General features: G+C 40.7%; 1 protein-coding gene across 1 annotated transcript in view; it reads right to left on the bottom strand.

The window, feature by feature from the left end:
- Positions 1-19,743, bottom strand: part of KCNH8 (potassium voltage-gated channel subfamily H member 8) — a 343,253-nt gene that overhangs the window by 161,636 nt on the left and 161,874 nt on the right. Inside the window, exon 4 of the mRNA XM_034760755.1 lies at positions 754-881. Within this exon, the coding sequence (XP_034616646.1) occupies positions 754-881 (128 nt within the window). The remainder of the gene's footprint in view (positions 1-753; positions 882-19,743) is intronic.

Here is a 19,743-nt window from a genome sequence, read left to right as displayed (position 1 = left end):
AGCTGAGGATTTGGCTCTTTTTATTTTGTGCCTTCTGGGAAGGGGAGTCAGGAATATAATGGTAGAAGGCTGATGCTGAACAAAACTGACAAAGTTAAAAAAATACAACATCCACAGAGTATTTTATTAACTTACTTGTCAGTTATTGTTACTTAGAGATGAGCACCAGGATTTTCTTAATACAGAGAGAGTTTTACTGCAATTAAAGTACAAGCACATCAGGTTATGTACTGCACCAAGTTTGATACATTCAAATCAAATGTTATTCTCAGATAAATTGCCTTCTCAATTTCTTGTAGCATGTAGGTTTTTATTACTTTAATCTATTCATGGATCTTCTAGCAAAAGATACTAAAATCAATTATACAGGGAAAACTGGAAGCTAAAATTAAGTTTTGAGAAATTTCATAAGGCCTTTTCCTTTGATAAAAATAATGTGACTAAACACATTGTCTGGGTTCATAAACTGCAGATGAAATACCACAGCCAAAGCTATTTACCTGCTGCTCTGCACTGCACTGGCATATACTTTAATCTTCTTGCTATGACAACACTGTGATTAGGGATTTCTCTTATGTATGTGCTGACCTTTTTCAGTGTATTCGTTAAAAGAAACAACTGTGCAAATATGTATGTCAAAGAAAATGAAAAATAATTAGTAAAGCTAGTGAGCGCATCTGCTGCTCTTTCAGCAGCAAGGGAACATATGTGCCAAAAAAAGGAGGGAAAATGAAACATATGCGTTACACCTACATTATTAATTTTTAATTTGTTCTTTTCTCTTCTTTGCAGGTGTCCGGAGATATGATAAAGGACAGCTCTACTCCGCCTCCGAGCTGAATCAAAATGCGAACCTGCTCTTCCTCTTCCTTTGCATTTTTCTGTAGAATAAAAGTGAAAGCCCATTAAACAACAGCTCTCACCTGTGAGAGCTGAACTACTGACATTTTAGAGTTTGATACAAATAAGAACACATGTAAGTGTTGTATACCTCAAAATACCCCTATTCCAGAAGAAAGGGAAGGAAAAATCACTTTCCTATAAAAAGGCAAATGCCTTTGCTCAAATGAAAAACAATTCATTATAACTCATGGCTTCAGACAGGAAAATACAGCGTTTTTCTCCCTTTTCGTTTTCAGAAAATAAATTGTGACTGATCACTGACCAAAGGCAACAGTGTCTGGGATTAATCACCACGTCCTCAAAATTCCATCAACTGCTTTTTGTTTAAAAAAAAGAAAAAATGTTGGAAATGTAAATTTAGAAATCCCCCTGTTGAGGTGTAATAAAAAAAAATGAAAAAAAACAAACCTAACAGATTTCCACAATGACAATATATGCTTGTCAGCAAGTGTGATGGTTACGAATGTCCAATTCTCGTTTCCATGTCTTTAGAATTGTAATTTTCCTGTCACAGTCATCACTTGGTGCATTCTTTAATGACATTAAATCCATTAAGGACAAGGAACCCCCCCCTTCAGATACCAGCAACTGTCAATTATACAAGCAAATTCAGGTCTCACTTATAATGTAGCAAGTTAAGAGTATATCCACTGAAGTCAGTGGAATTACCTTGGATTACTGCTGGAGTAAAGGAGAGCAGAGTTTGGCCCATATTCTACAAAAAGTCAAGAAGAACAGTATCACCACAATTGAGAAAAGGAATTGTGGGAGTATAGGACGAATCTGTCTGTCAAGCAAGTCTAATTAAAATCAATGCGGAATGTACAGGTGAAGAATTACAATTAGCACAGCCAGAAATTAGTAGCCAAAAGCTACACATCTTGAAGTCTGCCCAGGAGAAGTCAGGAAGCCTTGATATCTACAGAACTAATGTGAAGCATAATATGCAGAACGAGACCATTAATGAGGCAATGTGGAGGGAGCCAACCTCCCCATCCTCTAACTGAAGAATATTACATTTAACTCATGCAACAGAGCCAAACAAAAAGGAGCGTATTTATACTTCAGTTAAAAAAACCCAGAAAGCAGTTGCACCCACTGAATAGCCAGGTAATTATACATCTGTACCCCATATCCATCCTTGCCTTTTGCCTTGTGGCATGTTCACATATCTAAATTATGACCACCATTTAGACTCCAAACCATGGATTATTAAGCAGATATGAGCAAAGTTACGTATGAGTAATGTAATTGAGTAAAATGTTTGCAGGATCAGGTCACTGGATTGTAAACTGTTCAATTGCATTACCCTGACTTTTAAGGGAGATGAGCAGCTGCACAGACATTAATGGGAGCTCCTGGTAGTCAGCACCTCTGAAAGTCAGACCATATGTATTTCCTAATGTGGACCTAAGATACACATGGCCACAAATGGTAGCAAACCTTTGTTTTCAGAGTTCAAATCCCATTCTGGTCACAGTTTGGTACTAGCATCCATTCCTTAGTGAACACTTTTCCACATAAAATAATCCACTACATAATTTAGCCCAAATGGCAGTCTCTTCTCAGCAAAGCCAAGGTTATAACCAGGGCCGGCTCCAGGTTTTGTGCCGCCCCAAGCAAGGAGGGGGTGGGGAGGGGCAGAGTGCTGCTGCCTTGAAAAGTACTGCCCCTTGGGACGCTGGTGCCTAGAGCCAGCCCTGGTTATAACAGTGAGATGTGTTGCAAGGCAAGACTGATGCATATGAATTTTTGAACACACCAACAGCACCACTAACCTCGGTGTTCATCTTCACATGTAGTTCTTTTTCCTTGTCATCACTAAGGCTTTGTCTACACTAACACTTCTATTGATAAAACTTCTGTCAGTCAGGGGTGTGAAAAAACACACCCCGACCAACATAAATTTCACCAACAAAAGCCACTCGTTGGGGGGTGGTTTAATTATACTGATAATAGAGCTCTAGCCCATCGGCATAGAGCAGCTTCACAGGAGACCTGACAGTGGCGCAGTTGCAGTGGTACAGCTGTGCTGCTGTAAGGTCTGTAGTGAAGACATAGCCAAAGGCTCCGATTCAGCAAAATACATAAGCACATTTAATTTTAAGCATTCGTTTAAGTCCGTTTTACTTCAATTGGCTTAACACTCAGCAGGGGATTAAATGCTTTGCTAAATGGGGCTGAATTTTAACATGTGCCTCAGTACTTTGCTGAATCAGGGCCCAACCGCTGCTCTAGTGTGAGAGCACTTGTGGTTTCTGTGGAATTTTTTCAAAACTTATTTTCGGTTTGTTCTATTCTTTTTCTTTCCAGAATCTTCATCCCTCTCTCATTCTAGCATCTCTTTCAGTGCTTCATTATCAGAGTCAGGCTCTATAGCTTGATGTGGCAGTTAGAATTACAAAGTTTGCATATTTGTGTAGCTTTCCCACAGCACTTGACTCCAGTTGGAGCCTGATGATTCCATTATTTGTTAGAGATTGTATCACTAGGAGTACTAGCAACAAAAGTCCCAGTGATCACTAGGAGGAGGAAAAAGGAATGTAGAACACATTTGAGAAAAATACTACAGAAATGAGACAGAAAATTCCCATCCTAGAGTAGAAGTTAGTGATGACAATGAAAAGGAGCTGCTTGTGAAAAAGAAGAGAAGTTAATGAGGCTGTTGGCCCATTTAAATCATCACTTGTAACATATACTGGATGAGGGAAGTTTCTGAATTCTCCTTTTTTTCCTGAACTTGTATATGCAACCACTGAAGGAGTCAATCCTGATTTCCTTCTCAGCTTCCTTATTCATGGATTGTGTTTTTGAAATCTGTGTATATTTTTTTATTAAGTATTGCAACTCCTGATCATTCCCTATTGTACCAGGTCTGCAAATCACTCCTTAGAACAAAGAAATTCTACTATGACGGATTAACAGTCCACAAAAAGTTCCATTTGGGGGCTGAAAATCTGTTCAGATGCCCAGTTCCTGTCTGATAAAAAACCTAAAAAAATAGCACTTAGAAAGGATGTTTTCCAGTTTAGTTTTCACTCCACCTCTTCACCTGTGATAGAAGCAACCGTTCATTTTTCATCTCTTCCTGCTGCCCTCTTTTATACATGGTCATCTACAGAATCACATGTATTAAGATTAGAAATTATGTCACAAGAAACTTATGATTTGGTAAGAATGGTAAATCTTAATATTAGACCCATGGCACTGCCTGGCATGATCCTGCATCCTGTTTGCCAAAGTTGACAGTGGAAAAAGTGTATGCAGGATCAAGCCTCAAATGTCTTCCACATTTGTTACTACCATTGAAAGTCAATGGCTGTTGGGTACCTAAATTCCTTTTTGTACCTTTGAAAAGCTCCCCCTTATTCATAAATCAGAAGACAGATTCATTGCATGCTCCAGTGGCTTTGTGCTGCTCTAGCAATGTAAAAGAATCGTAAGCTCAGCTTATATGGCTGACTGAGCCATACATTGCATTATCAGAGTAGGGCAAAGCAGCCAGTGCATAGCAGTGGATATGGTACAGAACACTTTGTTTATAATATTCTTATTCCTTAAATGAAGTGTGATTCTTAAAAATCTGAAATATAAAATAAAATGTTTATTCATGAAGTGGGAGATAAAAGTTATACCACTGATTCAATATTGACCTTAGGTGGTGGTTACAGCCATACATTTTTATTTGTTGACTGCAACTCCAAATTAAGCATGACTTAAAGTGTCTCAGTCTCTGCTATTTTTCCACAGGATTAGGTCAGACATTAAGGGTAGGTCTACACTTACCTCCGGGTCTGGCGGTAAGCAATCGATCCTCTGGGATTGATCCCGGAAGTGCTCGCCGTCGACGCCGGTACTCCAGCTCGGCGAGAGGAGTACGCGGCATCGACGGGAGGGCCTGCCTGCCGCGTCTGGACCCGCGGTAAGTTCGAACTAAGGTACTTCGAATTCAGCTACGTTATTAACGTAGCTGAATTTGTGTACCTTAGTTCGAAGTGGGGGATTAGTGTGGACCAGGCCTAAGTGTTTTCAATGTCTCTTTATAACACTGCTTTTATTTCCTCTGCTAATTAAACATTATTCACCAACTGGATGTGTTACTCAGAAATCCCTTAAGTTTCCCTAAACTAGAACCTCCTCTTCTGACTAGGACCCCCCAGTGTCCCTTGCCCTTGCATGGTCTAGTCATGGATAATTATTAGATAAGCTGTTATGCATGCATGTGTGTGCGTGTGTGTGTGTGCGCGCATGTGTGAGAAGATTAATACCCAGCCTTTGTATAGTATTTTTCATTCACATTACCCAGAAAAATCCTGGAGATTTATTTTTGACATAAATAATCACATGAACAGGATTTCAATATATAGTAGTAGTCTAGACATATTCAGCAACCAAATAAATTCATAAGAGGCTGCTTTAGAGACCAAAAGAAGAACCCTTATTTATGTAGAACAGGGTTCTGTAAGAACATCTCTAATATTTAATTGAAAGTTTGTTTAAACAAAAGGCTGGGTGGACTACTAAAAGGAACAAACAGAGGACCCAATTCAGTGTGTGCATACACGTGTGTGCCTGAAGCCCTAACAAGTGCCAGAGAAATCTAAAATCATAGGTAAATAAAAATAATCTTAAAAATAACCGTACTTGCCTATATCAAGTATACACCTTTACCTTGATATAACACGACCCGATATAACACGAATTTGGATATAACGCTGTAAAGCAGTGCTCCGTGGGGGTAGGGCTGCGCACTCCGGTGGATCAAAGCAAGTTCGATATAACATGGTTTCACCTATAATGCGGTAATATTTTTTGGCTCCCAAGGACAGCGTTATATCGAGGTAGAGGTGTATTCCAATGATTATTCAATAATTTTTTATTTAGGTCACACACTGTCACATTGAGGTAGCAGTCACAAAGTCAGAAACCAGAAAAACAGCAAGTGCATACAACTATCCCTTTTAATCACTAGGAAAATGATTTATTTCAAAACTTAGAAGTGACACTGGGAGCAGAGGGAGAAGATACATAAAATATTTTTAGGGTCTAATCCTACAAACACTTAAATGATTAGATAAGTTACTCTTGGGAGTAACCCCACTGTCTTCAGCAGAATCACTTATGTGGGTAAACTTACTCAAGTGCATAAGTACCTACAGCACAGGGCCCATAAAAAGAAGTTATACAACTCTTTTTATTCAATGGGCCACTTTATCATAAATAGGGCCCTATCAAATTCATGGTCCATTTTGGTCAATTTCAGGGTCATAGGATATTAAAAGTCATAAATTTAATGATTTCAGCTATTTAAATCTGAAATTTCACAGCGTTGTAATTATAGGGGTCCTGACCCAAAAATGAGTTGGGGGTGGGGGTGTCACACGGTTATTGCAGGGGGGGGTTGTGGTACTCCTATCCTTACTTCTGCACTGCTGCTGGCAGCAGCACTGCTGTTAGAGCCAGGAAGCTGGAGAGTGGCAGTTGCTGGCCAGGAGCCCAGCTCTGAAGGCAGAGCTATCACCAGCAGCAGCACAGAAGTAAGGATGGTATGGTATGGTATTGTCACCCTTACTTCTGCGCTGCTGCCTGCAGAGCTGGGCCCTCAGTCAGCAGTTGTCATCTCCGGCCACCCAGCTGCGAAGGCAACAGCGCAGAACTAAGGGTGGCATAGTATGGTATTGCCATCTTTACTTCTGTGCTGCTGCTGGCGGGATGCTGCCTTCAGAGCTGGGTGCCCGGTTAACAGCCGCTGCTGTCCGGCTGCTTGGCTCTGAAGGCAGCGCAGCAGTAAAGGTGGCAATAATGCAACGCCCTTAAAATAACCTTGTGATCCCCCTGTAATTCCCTTTTGGGTCAGAACGCCCAATTTGAGAAACACTGGTCTCCTCTGTCAAATCTGTATAGTATAGAGTTAAAGCACTCAAAAGTCCAGGTTTCACGGGGGAGACCAGATTTCACGGTCTGGGACACGGTTTTCATGGCCATGAATTTAGTATGGTCCTAATCAGAAGGAAAGATCTTATGGACTCTACCACAGTGGGCAACACCTCAGTCCTCCATTGCTTGGGTTTCAAAGTGTCTAATTCGGCAGACCACAAGGAAGAGCTCTGAAGACAAGTGATGGGCTACAACTTGACAATTATTGGCTTACAATGGATATTCAACCGGCAAAGCCCATTTGCTGGCAAACCCCTGTTTTAAACTATTGTATATTAATGGCCAAGTCTGGTATGAATGACACAGGGACTATTTTTTTTCCAGCCCTTGTGAGCAAGAGCAAGCAGGGAGAAGGAATAACTAGACTTTTGTCCTTTGGCACCCATCCCTATGGCCAGGCACAGCTGCAGTATAGGACTGCTGCCTCCTAGTGCCCAATGTAGTGCAAACCAGTTTAAAAAGCCATATCACCAGTGGAACAGGTTAGCAGCAGGGAGGAGACATGTTTTATCCTCCTAAAGTGTGGCAGTATGTGCACACTCCCTCAGGCTCTGGGGAGCTCCTAGGTTGATGCAGCTCTGACATGGGCCTATGTCTTAAAACCATGATGTAAACATCTTAAATGAATCAAACTATACCACAGAATCTCAATGGACATAAATTCTGTGCTTGAACAATAAGAGTACAGCAGTAGGAATATACTATCGACCACCTGACCAGGATGGTGACAGTGATGGCGAAACATACAGGGAGATTAGAGAGGCTACAAAGGCAGAAAATGCAATAATAATGGGGGGATTTCAACTTTCCTCATATTGACTGCATATATGTGGCTTCAGGGTGGGATGCAGAGATAAAATTTCTAGACACCATCAAGACTGCTTCTTGGAGCAGCTTGTCTTGGACTCCACAAGGTGAGAAGCAGTTCTTGACTCAGTTCTTACTGGAGCACAGGGCCTGGCCCAAGAGGTGAATATACCTGAATTGCTCGGCAATAGCAACCATAATATAATTAAATTTAATATCCTTGCAGGAGGAAAAGACAAAAACTTAAAAAGGGGGAACTACACAAAAATAAGGAAGCTAGTTAAACAGATTAAAAGGAATAGTCACAAGAGTGAAAAGTTTTCAAATTGCATGGAAACTTATAAAAAAATCACAATAGAGGCTCAAACTAAATGTATACCCCAAATAATGCATGCAAAAGAACCAAAAAATAAAAATAAAAAATGCCACCCTGGTTAAACAGCAGAGTAAAAGAGGCAGTTAGAGACAAAAAGACATCCTTTCAAATAAAATAATAAAAAAGGTACATCAGAAGCAGGGAGCCTGCCAAACAGTCATTGGGGCCACTGTATGATCAAGGTGCTAACGGAACACTAAAGGAAGTTAAGGCCATTGTGGAGAAGGTAAATGGATTATTTGTATCAGTCTTCACTGCAGAGGATAAGAGGGAGATCCCCATACTTGAGCCATTATTTTTAGGTGAGATATCTGAAGCATTGTCCCAGATAGACGTGTTATTAGAGGAGGTTTGGAACAAATTGATAAACTAAATAAGAAGTCATCAAGACTAGATGGTATTCACCCAAGAGTTCTGAAGGAATTCACATATGAAATTGCAGAATAATTTACTGTAGTATGTAACCCATCTCTTAAAACAATCTCTGTGCCACATAAATGCAGGCAGCTAATGTAACACCTATTTTTAAAAAAGGCTCCAAAGGAAATCTTAGCAATTACAGGCCAGTAAGCCTAACTTAAGTACCAGCCAAACTGGTTAAAACTATACTAAAAACAGAATTATCAGACTCTCAGATGAACATGATTTGTTGGGACAAAGTCAACATGGCTTTTGTAAGGGAATAGATTCCAATCTATTAGAATTCTTTAAGGGAGTCAACAAGAATGTGGACAAGGATGATCCAGTTGACAGGGTATTTGGACTTTCAGAAAGCTTTTGACAAGGTCCCACAGAAAAGTCTTTTAAGCAAAGTAAGCAGGGATAAGAGGGAAACTTGTCATGGATCAGTAACTGGTTAAAACATAGGAAACAAAGGATAGGAATAAATTATCAGTTTTCACAAAGGAGAGAGGTAAATGAAAGGGTCTCCCAGGGAAATGTACTGGGACCACTGCTGTTCAACATATTCACAAATGATCTGGAAAAAGGGGTGAACAGTTAGGTGGCAAAATTTGCAGATGATACAAAATTACTCAGAATAGTTAAGTCCAAAGCAGATTGCAAAGAATTGCAATGGAATCTCACAAAACTAGGTGACTGGGTCAAAATGGCAATGAAGTTCAATGTTGATAAATACAAAAGTAGTGCACAATGCAAAACATAATCCCAACTACACATACAAAATGACGGGCCAGATCTTGTGCTCCACTAAATTAGCTGTTCCCACTCAAGGAAGAGATCATGGGGTCATTATAGATAGTTCTCTGAAAACATGTGCTCAAAATGAACATGGCAATCAAAAAACAAACAAACACAAAACAACAACAACAACAAAAAACAACTAACAGAATGTTAGGAACCATTAGGAAAGGGATAAGACAAAAATATCATAATGCCACTATATAAAGGTACTCCCACACCATGCCTCCAGCTTCCATCCAGGACACACCACACGATCCATTGTCTACAGCCAAGCTCTAAGATATAACCGCATTTGCTCCAATCCCTCGGATAGAGACAAGCACCTACAAGATCTCTATCAAGCATTCTTAAAACTACAATACCCACCTGCTGAAGTGAAAAAACAGATTGACAGAGCCAGACGAGTACCCAGAAGTCACCTCCTACAAGACAGGCCCAACAAAGAAAATAACAGAACACCACTAGCTGTCACCTTCAGCCCCCAACTAAAACCTCTCCAGCGCATCATCAGAGATCTACAACCTATCCTGAAAGATGATCCTTTACTCTCACAGATCTTGGGAGACAGACCTGTCCTCGCTTACAGACAACCCCCCAACCTAAAGCAAATACTCACCAGCAACCATACATCACTGAACAAAACCACTAACCCAGGAACCTATCCTTGTAACAAACCCCGATGCCAACTCTGTCCACATATCTATTCAAGTGACATCATCATAGGACCTAATCACATCAGCCATACCATCAGGGGCTCGTTCACCTGCACATCTACCAATGTGATATATGCCATCATGTGCCAGCAATGCCCCTCTGCCATGTACATTGGCCAAACCGGATAGTTTCTACACAAAAGAATTAATGGACACAAATCTGACATCAGGAATCAAAATACTCAAAAACCAGTGGGAGAACACTTTAACCTGTCTGGTCATTCAGTGACAGACCTGCGGGTGGCTATATTACAACAGAAAAACTTCAAAAACAGACTCCAACGAGAGACTGCTGAGCTAGAATTGATATGCAAACTAGACACAATCAACTCCGGTTTGAATAAGGACTGGGAATGGCTGAGCCATTACAAACATTGAATCTATCTCCCCTTGTAAGTATTCTCACACTTCTTCTCAAACTGTCTGTACTGGGCTAGCTTGATTATCACTTCAAAAGTTTTTTTTCTCTTAATTAATTGGCCTCTCAGAGTTGGTAAGACAACTCCCACCTGTTTATGCTCTCTGTATGTGTGTATATATATCTCCTCAATATATGTTCCATTCTATATGCATCCGAAGAAGTGGGCTGTAGTCCACGAAAGCTTATGCTCTAGTAAATTTGTTAGTCTCTAAGGTGCCACAAGTATTCCTGTTCTTCTTTTTGCGGATACAGACTAACACGGCTGCTACTCTGAATCTCACACCTTGAATACTATATGCACTTGCTTCATCTCAAAAACGATATAATTAGAATTAGAAAAGGGGCAGAGACGGGCAACAAAATGATTAAGGGTATGGAACAGCTTCCATATGAGGAGAGATTAAAAAGACTGGGGCTGTTCATCTTAGAAAAGAGAGGACTATGGGGGGAGGGAATATGATAGGGGTCTATAAAATCATGAATGCTGCAGAAAAAGTGAATAGAGAAATGTTATTTACATCTTCACATAACCCAAGAACTAGGGGTCAAGACAGAAGGTTTAAAACAAGCAAAAGGAAGTACTTCTTCATGCGAAGCACTGTCAACCTGTAGAACTCATTGCCATGGAATGTCATGAAGGTCAAAAATAGGAAAGTGTTCAAAAATAATTAGGTAAGTTCATGGAGAATAGGTCCATCACAAGCTATTAGCCAAGATGGTCAGGGTCACAGCCTCATGCTCTGGATGTCCCTAAACTTCAATTGCCAGAGCTGGGACTGGATGACAGGGGATGGATCATATGAAATTGCCCTGTTCTGTTCATTCTCTTTGAAGCATCTGGCACTGGCCACCGGCAGAATAGAAACAACAAGGAGTCTGGTGGCACCTTAAAGACTAACAGATTTAGAGGATATTGAGCTAGATGGACCATTGGTCTGACCCAGTATGGCCATTCTCCTATTATTATGATGGGGTCAAAAATTATGTTCTTCTTTAAAAGATAACCTATTTAGTTCTCACTGGTGGCAGTGTGGGGGAATATGTGGAGCTACACGCCGCTGTGAAAGGTAGGCTGTGTCCACACTCACTGCTGTGTGTAGTTATCCATGGCAGTGAAAGCCTCAATGTATAGTAGCAGATTCCGTCAGCTCTCCAATGCCAGAGCCTTTCTCTGCTGCTTTCTGACTGCCAGAGCCTTTCCCTATGATAGGGAAGCAGGGAGCACAGAGGAAACTACACTGCTAAAAATTGCAGTGTAGACTTGGAAGACACTGATTGGGCATGGAAAGAGTCATGTAGGGTATATACCCTAAGGTTCAGGCATATAGGGCACTCTATTCTCTTAAGCAGTACCTCACTGTCTACAATGTTATTTATACCCATGCCAGTGGGGCGTGCAGTGTCTGTACTCTACTTGCCGCCATAAGTGTAGACTACTCTTAGAGATACCATAGAGCAAGAACCAAATGAGTTAATTGGAATACTTCCTTTAACTCCCCTTTGTAAGTTCACTTATGAATCACAATACAGTGGGGCATTGTGATTTTGCTTGCCTGCACCACTGATGCCTAATGGAGAGAGAAACAGACAGGAGAAAAAACATGATTTTAAAATAGTAATAGTGCCTGCTTTCCTCACTATATGTACTTTAAAGCAATTTTTCCTGATAGAAGCCTGTTCAAGTTTTGCATGAATAATGCATGCAATCATTAACGAATTAGGACCTGGGAGTAAGGAGCATTTGTCTTACGGTTTTCATGTTCACCACTTTATGAATTTCTGTTCTTTTACTATTCTCTTGGGGCATCAGATAGCTTAATAGGTTAGTTTAACTGAGGTTCTTTTTATTTTAAAAAAAAATCTATCCAGGAAAGTTAGTCATTAGCCAAAATAGAAGGCAATTTTCAAGTATTCAAATAATAGCTAAGCAAAGACTGTCTAAAGGACAAATTCTGCCACTGGATGCATGAGTAAGGTTCCCAATAAAGTAAATGAGAGCTGGGTGGATCAAACCGGGCCCTTTGTTCCATAGTTGAGGAGGACCTTGTGTAGTTCTTCTGCTCAAGGGGTGCCTGGATGTGTGGACTGTGTGTGGCATCTTCTATCATGTGACAGGGAAGTCCCGCAAGCACCTCACTGCTAACCCAAAGAGGGTGGGAAGGAATAGGGAATACACACACCAATGGCGGGGTGGGTACAGGACCTAGGGTTCCACATCTGTATGGATCCTTCCATCACCACCAAAAAACAGTGAGAGGGACATCAAGTGGCCCACATAGGCTCTCTAGTGCTTTATGGCTGAGATGAGAAGGAGAACAATTTCGCACAACTGCACCTGTGCATTTGTCTAGTGCCTGCCCCAGTTATTCAGGCCAAATGCTGGGATGTAGAGGTTAGCCTATCAAATGCCAGCTATAGGGTAATTCATAAAAAATTCTTCATGAGCTACCCAAATTGAAGATGTATATTCCCTTTCCCTATCCAGGTCAATTTATTTATCAAAAGTCCTCTCCCAACTTTTCATCTGGATTGTTGTTTCTTAACATCCTTTTCAATCAAAATTGTATATATCTTAGAAATTTAACTTTTTGTCCCAGCTTCGTCCTGGGTCAACTGCTCAAAGATGGTTAAAATTCTAGATAGAGCCACTTTGCATCCCCATTTCACAATAAAATGTTTGACTTGTAAATACTGAAACTATAAAATCCTTATATAATTTATATATATATTTATATAATCTTTATATGATATAATCTTATTACATATCTCTTGGTATGATTTTACATCAGGACCCAAGAACAGCTGTCCAAATTGAGTAATTTAAGCCCTTACTCAGAACCAATAGTCACTTTGATATTTCCTAAGGATAAATTTCCAGTTATTATTGAACGTGTTTAAGAGAGAGGGCCTTGGCAACAGGAATTTAAAAGAAATTGTCCGAAGCTGTGAACCGTTTCATCCAGACCACCTTATTTATTTATTTAGGTGACCTAACTTTCTTTTTATCCCATCACTAGCAATAGCTATATCTGGGCTTCACTCTTGTTCGAGTTTTACCCAGTGTGTGAATAGTTTATTGATAACCCAATTGAGCACATCTTTTAATTGTGATGCATAATAAGATAAGTTAAGGAAAGCTAGCCCACCCCATTTTTTAGGTTTATATAGAACTTTAAAACTCACCCTTTGTCTTTTATGTTACCATATGAATGTTAATAGCACATCCTGCCACGTTTTTAATGTCATGTCAGGGACAGCAACAGGGATGCATTGGAACACCAACTTTGGGAGGACATTCATCTTTACTTAGGCCAAGAAGTTCTCTCAGAGTTCTATTATTTTAATCCACATTGGAGTGTAATCTGCCTGTACTATTTTTACACTTTTCCACAATATTTATTCCTACATATTTTACAGATTATTTTGCACATTTAAATGTATGTAGCTGACAACAGTTTGCTTTGACCCTTTCAGGAGTATTAATGCCAACATTTCAGATTTATCATAGTTTATTTTGAAGTCTGATACCTGCCCAAATTTCAAAGTCAATTGTTCTAGAAGTTTTAATGAGGCTTCTGGATCCTGCAAGTATTACAAGACATTGTTAGCATAGAAAGCTATTTTGTGTTCAAATCCAGAAGGCATTTCGAAGCCTTTTACCAAGGGGTTGTTTCTCACATGTATTGCAAATAGTCCTCCATTGCCAAAGCAAATAGGAGTTAACAGGCAACTGTCCTACTCTTAGACAAATTAAAAGGAGGGGACTGATGACCATTAACCAAAGCGGACACTTGAGGGTGAGTCAATAGGGCTGATATGCCCCTATAAAACTGATTTCTAAAACCTAACCAAATTCTGTCTGAGGTACTCCCACTCAAGGCAGTCAGAGGCTCTCTCAGTATCCAAAGCAAGCAGTATAAAGGAAGAATTGTTAGAATTAGCATTATAGACTACATTCAGAGTTCTACTAATCTTGTCAGATAGATGCCTACCAGCAACAAATCCAGATTGGTCAGGGTGAACATATTAGGGCAAGATGACTCTCAATCTGTCTGCTAGGACCTTGGCATAAATTTTAGCATCCCCATTAAATAAATAGGTCTCTAGGACGTGCAATTGGTAAAGATCTTTTCCTTCTTTAGGAATGCCCACAATTTTTGCCTCTGTCCATGAATCTGGAATCTCATACCCCGAAATATACCATTAAAAATCAGTTAAAATAGGAACAAACACTTGCATTAGAGCCCTATAATACTTTTCAGAAAACCCATTTGGACCTGGAGCTTTATTGGATTTTAAATTACAACTTCAACTTCCTCTGAAGAAACTGGCCTATCAAGAGCTGCCACATCATCCTCTGAGAACTGAGGTAATTTCACACTTCTTAAATATCTATTTATAAGTTCAGGATTTGGATGGTTTGAAGCATACAAAATATTGAAAAAGTTAGCAAATGTTTCAGAGATCTGTACGGAGCAACTTACTAAATCTCCCTTTTTATTTCTAATCAGAGGGATGGCTGATTTTCCTGTTTCTTTTTTAACTTTATGGCTAAAAGCCTATCAGGTTTATTGCCCTTTTCATACTATTTTTTACATTTATCTAAGTGTCTGCACATCTTATCTGTTTTTAAACAGGTTAATCTTCCCTCTCATATAATTTATTTTCTTATACACTTTTAGATCCTGTAGATCTAGGTCTACCTTTCCAAACACAAAGTTGTTTAACCCTCTCTTTCCTTCAAGAGCTCTCATCGTTTTCATGTATTATGCTTTATTTATAAGGATATCCCTCATTACTACCTTTCCAGCATCTCAGAGAACACTTACATGGATCCCTTTCTTCATTTTCTTCTATATATTTCTGAAAAAATTTCTTCCAGGTCTTGAATTCTAAGGGGGTCATACAACAAAGCTCTATTCAACTGCTGGGCCCTTTGTTTTTCCACTGAGTACCAATCTTTTATTCTGATATGTGCAGGGGCATGATCAGCCCAAGTTATAACTCAGATTATCTTTTTAGACCAAATTAGCCCTGGTCCTAGAAACAAAAATCATGTCAAACTGAAATAAGATCCGTGAGTAGCAGAACAACATGTATAGTACCTGACATCCAGATTCATCTCCCACCAGACATCAACCAGATCTTCATTTTCTAGGTGATGCACCAAATTTACACTTCCTCCTCCTAAACGCCCTCTGTGTATATTGCATTGATTCAAAATGGGATTAAACACCTCATTAAAAATCACCCTAAGAATAATATTCCCTTCCCTAAAATCTCCTAAATCCCCAAAAAACTGATAAAAAGAAGCTTCCCCTTGATTGGGAGCATATACACTAGCTATGGTGAAAAGTTTACCTTTCAAAAATATCCTTTAATTAAAATATATCTGCCCTCTGTATCTATGAATTTTGCTGAAACAATAAAAAGGAAGTGTTTAGCAAACAGTATTGCCACGCCTCTTCTATTAGATTGCCCTGGAGAGACATGGCAGCTGTGTCCAAGAAGCATTCAGGTATTTATCATTGTTTTCCTTCAAGTGTTTCCTGTACCTAGATTATACTAGGAAAACCCTTTTTCAGTGAACAGAGCCTCCTTTTCCTTTTTTGTTGGATTGTTTATCCCCTTAACACTACTAGTCATGCCATTAATAAACTCACCCATGAGGACTAAGTCTGCTCTCACCCAGTATATTACACTTTGTTAAAAATAGTCATACAGCTTCTTCCCACCACCGCCAGAAAGTTGTCAGGTCTCCGTTACATTTGCACCTCCTCTTTAAATAAGACATTTAAGGTACAGCTCACATCACACACAGTGTAATTTTAAAACTCCCACATATGTTGCTTTTCCTTTCTTTAACACCTATATTGGTGTACCCTGATCCTGAGTCTCATTTACCATAGATTTTTAAATTCTGAGCCCTGACTTTTTAAAATTAATAACCAATATTAAAACATATAACAATATTTAACATCTGTTTCTGTTCTCTTATCCCCTCACTCCCCGTACATTCCACCATTGTCACGTGTCCCTTCTAGCCTGGGCTCTCCTTACTTTCTTCATGGGCATGTTAGTTCTTTGCTGCAGGGGGATTTTCTTCTATCTATATAATCACTCTTTAAGAACCAAGCCTTGTCTAATCTCAAACTATCTATATAACATCCATCATTATGAGATTATACCATCTTTAAATTCATTTATTGTTAAAATTTTCCACCATAGGTGACCCTTCTCCAATTTTGTTCTCTAATACCTACACCACAGGAGCGAACATTTTTGAAAAGGTAACATGCTTTTTTTTTGGGGGGGGGGGGGGGGGGGAAAGAGGTGGTGGGAGAGAATGGTTTAGATTTCCAGAAAGTAAACTTGCTTTGTGCAGATGGTGGTGCCTCCATGACAGGGAAAGAAAAGGGTTTTGCTTCACATTTGCCAGCGATACACACTTCATTAAACACACTTCACTGCATCATTCACCAGACCGTCCTGAGGGGTAAGTTGTCTGGGGACTTGAAAAAAACAATGGATATTGTAATGAGATTAGTGAACTACTTAGACAACCTCTAGCTTGCAAGACATTTCAGCCAAATACAGTGACTTGTTGCAGCACAATGCTAGCTGGTTAAGTAGGGGGCATGTGTTAGAGAGGTTTTGTATGCTTCAAAAAGAAATGATAGAATTTCTTTCAAACCACAAGACCAGCAAGGCTTGCGAGTTCCTGGAATTTATGAATGATGTCTCCTCTATGTCATAGGCAGGGGCAGATTTACCATTAAACACAGGGTACCCTGGCACTAGAGTGACCAGATGTCCCGATTTTATAGGGACAGTCCCGATTTTTGGGTCTTTCTTATATAGGCTCCTATTACCCCCATCCTCCACCCCGTCCCTATTTTTCACACTTGCTGTCTGGTCACTCTACCTGGCACGGCCCCCCCCCCCCCCCCAACAACAGGGGGCCCAGGGCTGGGCACTCAGGCAGCTCAGCACCGGCCCACCCCCCACCAGGTGGGACTGCGGGGGTGGGGGCAGGGGAGCAGGGAGGGAGGTTCACCTGCAGCCTCAGGGGAGCAGGTGGGAGGTGCAGGTGGCAGGAGTGCCGTCCAGAGAGAAGTGGCGCTTTGAAGGGGAAACCATTGCTTCTCTCTGGCTGCTGGCTGGCTGCCTGCTGCTCCTTGCAGGGCTGGATTCAGAAAGGGGGCGAGGCTTTAGGGGCTGCAGCCCAGGGCCCCGGTTAGCCCGGGGCCCACCCTGGACTGCAGCCCCTAAAGCACCTGCGTTCCAGCCCTGCCTGGCTGGGAGGGGGGGCGTGGCTTCGAGAATCGTGGCCAATGGGAGCTGCAGGGGGCACACGGAGCCACCTGCACCCCCTGCACCAAACAGGAGCTGCTCCAGGTAAGTGTTCCACACCCCAACCCCCTGCCTACCCCAGCCCTGAGCCCCCTCCCAGACCCCACACCCCCAGCCCTGAAGCCCCTCCTGTACCCTAAGTCTCCCCTGTCCACTCCCGCACTGTAGCTCCTTCCCAGACTCTGCACCCCAACCCTGAGCGCCCTCCCGCATCCTAACTCCCTCCCAGACCCTGCACCTGCAGTCCTGAGTCCCAAGAGAAGACTAGAGGGGAAAAAAAATGAAAAATGCGGGGTGGGGGAAGATAGAGAATGCTACCCCGGGGGGAGGGGAGGGAGAAATGAAGCTGAGCACAGGGCCCAACTAACTCTAAATCTGCCACTGGTCATAGGTAGCTTTTCTGAGCGATATTACTAGTCACTTGAATTCCCTAATTGCAGCTCCAAGGCTGTTCAAGCATAGTTGGGGATCTGTTTGAAAAAGTGTGTGCTTTTCAGCGGAATCTTGAAATATTTCAAACAGCATTAACAGGAAAAAATGTTATACTTTCCCACATTGTGTGTTATTGCTACAGATGAAACTTTGATGAAAACGATGCAAGAATTCCTAAACATTCTGATCGAAAATTTTAAAAATTTGATTTGAGAATTTTAGAATTCCAAGGATTTGCTTTTCTTTGTGAACCATTTGTTGTCTCTACCAATGGACCTTGCCCTTCTGAAGCAAAGAACATTCTTGACTCAATTAATGAAAGTGCCTTTCAATTAGAAAGGCTCCAGATCTCAGATGTCTTGAAGGCAAAATTCAGAGATGGGGGAAACATTGTGATTTCTGGACTCAATATGCTGACTAGTTTCAGGATAGCCAGAATGTAGCCATCTATCTTTTAACGATGTTCGGATCAACATATCTCTGTGAACCAAAACTGCAATCATCTGACAGATGAGCATCTTCAGTGCATGTGTCATGCCCTGACCTTCTACAAACCACTCGTCACAAAGCTTGCCAGAGATTGTCAGTGTCACCTCTCCCACTAGAGATTGCCACAAACACAGGTAATAATGTTGATTTATAAACTTTGTTAAAAGATAGAAGTACTAATACTTATATTGTAATCAAGGTCCTTATTTATTGGTAGCTGAAGGTTGGTTTTTTTTTTTTTTGGGTCAGCCTTCTGTGCAAACGGCCCACCTCATCATAAAATTCTCAAATCGGCCATTGGGTAGATCTAATTGTGTACCACTGATATAATTTATAACATTAAACTATGCTATACCCATAAGTATACTGTATCCACACAGAGTAAATCATCTGGATGCTATACATCTCAGCTTCCATTTAACTATATCCCTTTATCATTATAACCTAATAGATTATATTCTTGGTTTATTGTAGTATTTTAGCCTATACACTCATCTTGTTCTTCTGGATCCGGACTGTTTCTTCTGCTCTCATGTTTGTCCTGTTGTCGTGATTGTGCATCTTTTTGAGATGTTCAGGATCTCACTGATACCTAGTGATTTCTTGGTGGCCTGTAGGACCGATGCCTATGATCTCATTCAAATTGTTCTTGAATGGATTCACCTATTCCCAGGTCTATAAGTACCAGCTTTCTTTCTTCTGCATCTCAGACAGACATACCTGTCATTACATTTAAAGCACAGTCTAAATGGGAACCCCTATTTGTATCTTATACTGTTCTCCTTAGGAATAGATGGCACCTGGCCTTGCTCTCTTTGCTTGCTAAGGATTGAGGTTGCCAGCTTTTGGAAAATTTGTATGGGGTGGTTAAAAATCATCAGTGTTTCACCTTTCTTCCTCATTGCCCTCAGTATTTTATCCTTGTCTTGATAGCAGTGCAGACAATCATATCCATTGGTCCAGACCTTTCTGGGGGCTTGGAGAAAAGGGATCTGTGAGCCCTCTCTGTATGAATGAGATCTTTATTGCCCAGTCTGAGTGTGTCATGGAAAATATCGTCCAATGTGTCCAGCAGATTTCTTCCGTCAGTCTCCTCTGGAATACCTTTA

The sequence above is a fragment of the Trachemys scripta genome, chromosome 2, assembly GCF_013100865.1.
Source record: "Trachemys scripta elegans isolate TJP31775 chromosome 2, CAS_Tse_1.0, whole genome shotgun sequence".
Classification (NCBI taxonomy): Eukaryota; Metazoa; Chordata; order Testudines; family Emydidae; genus Trachemys; species Trachemys scripta.
This window is presented reverse-complemented; position numbering and strand designations above follow the sequence as displayed.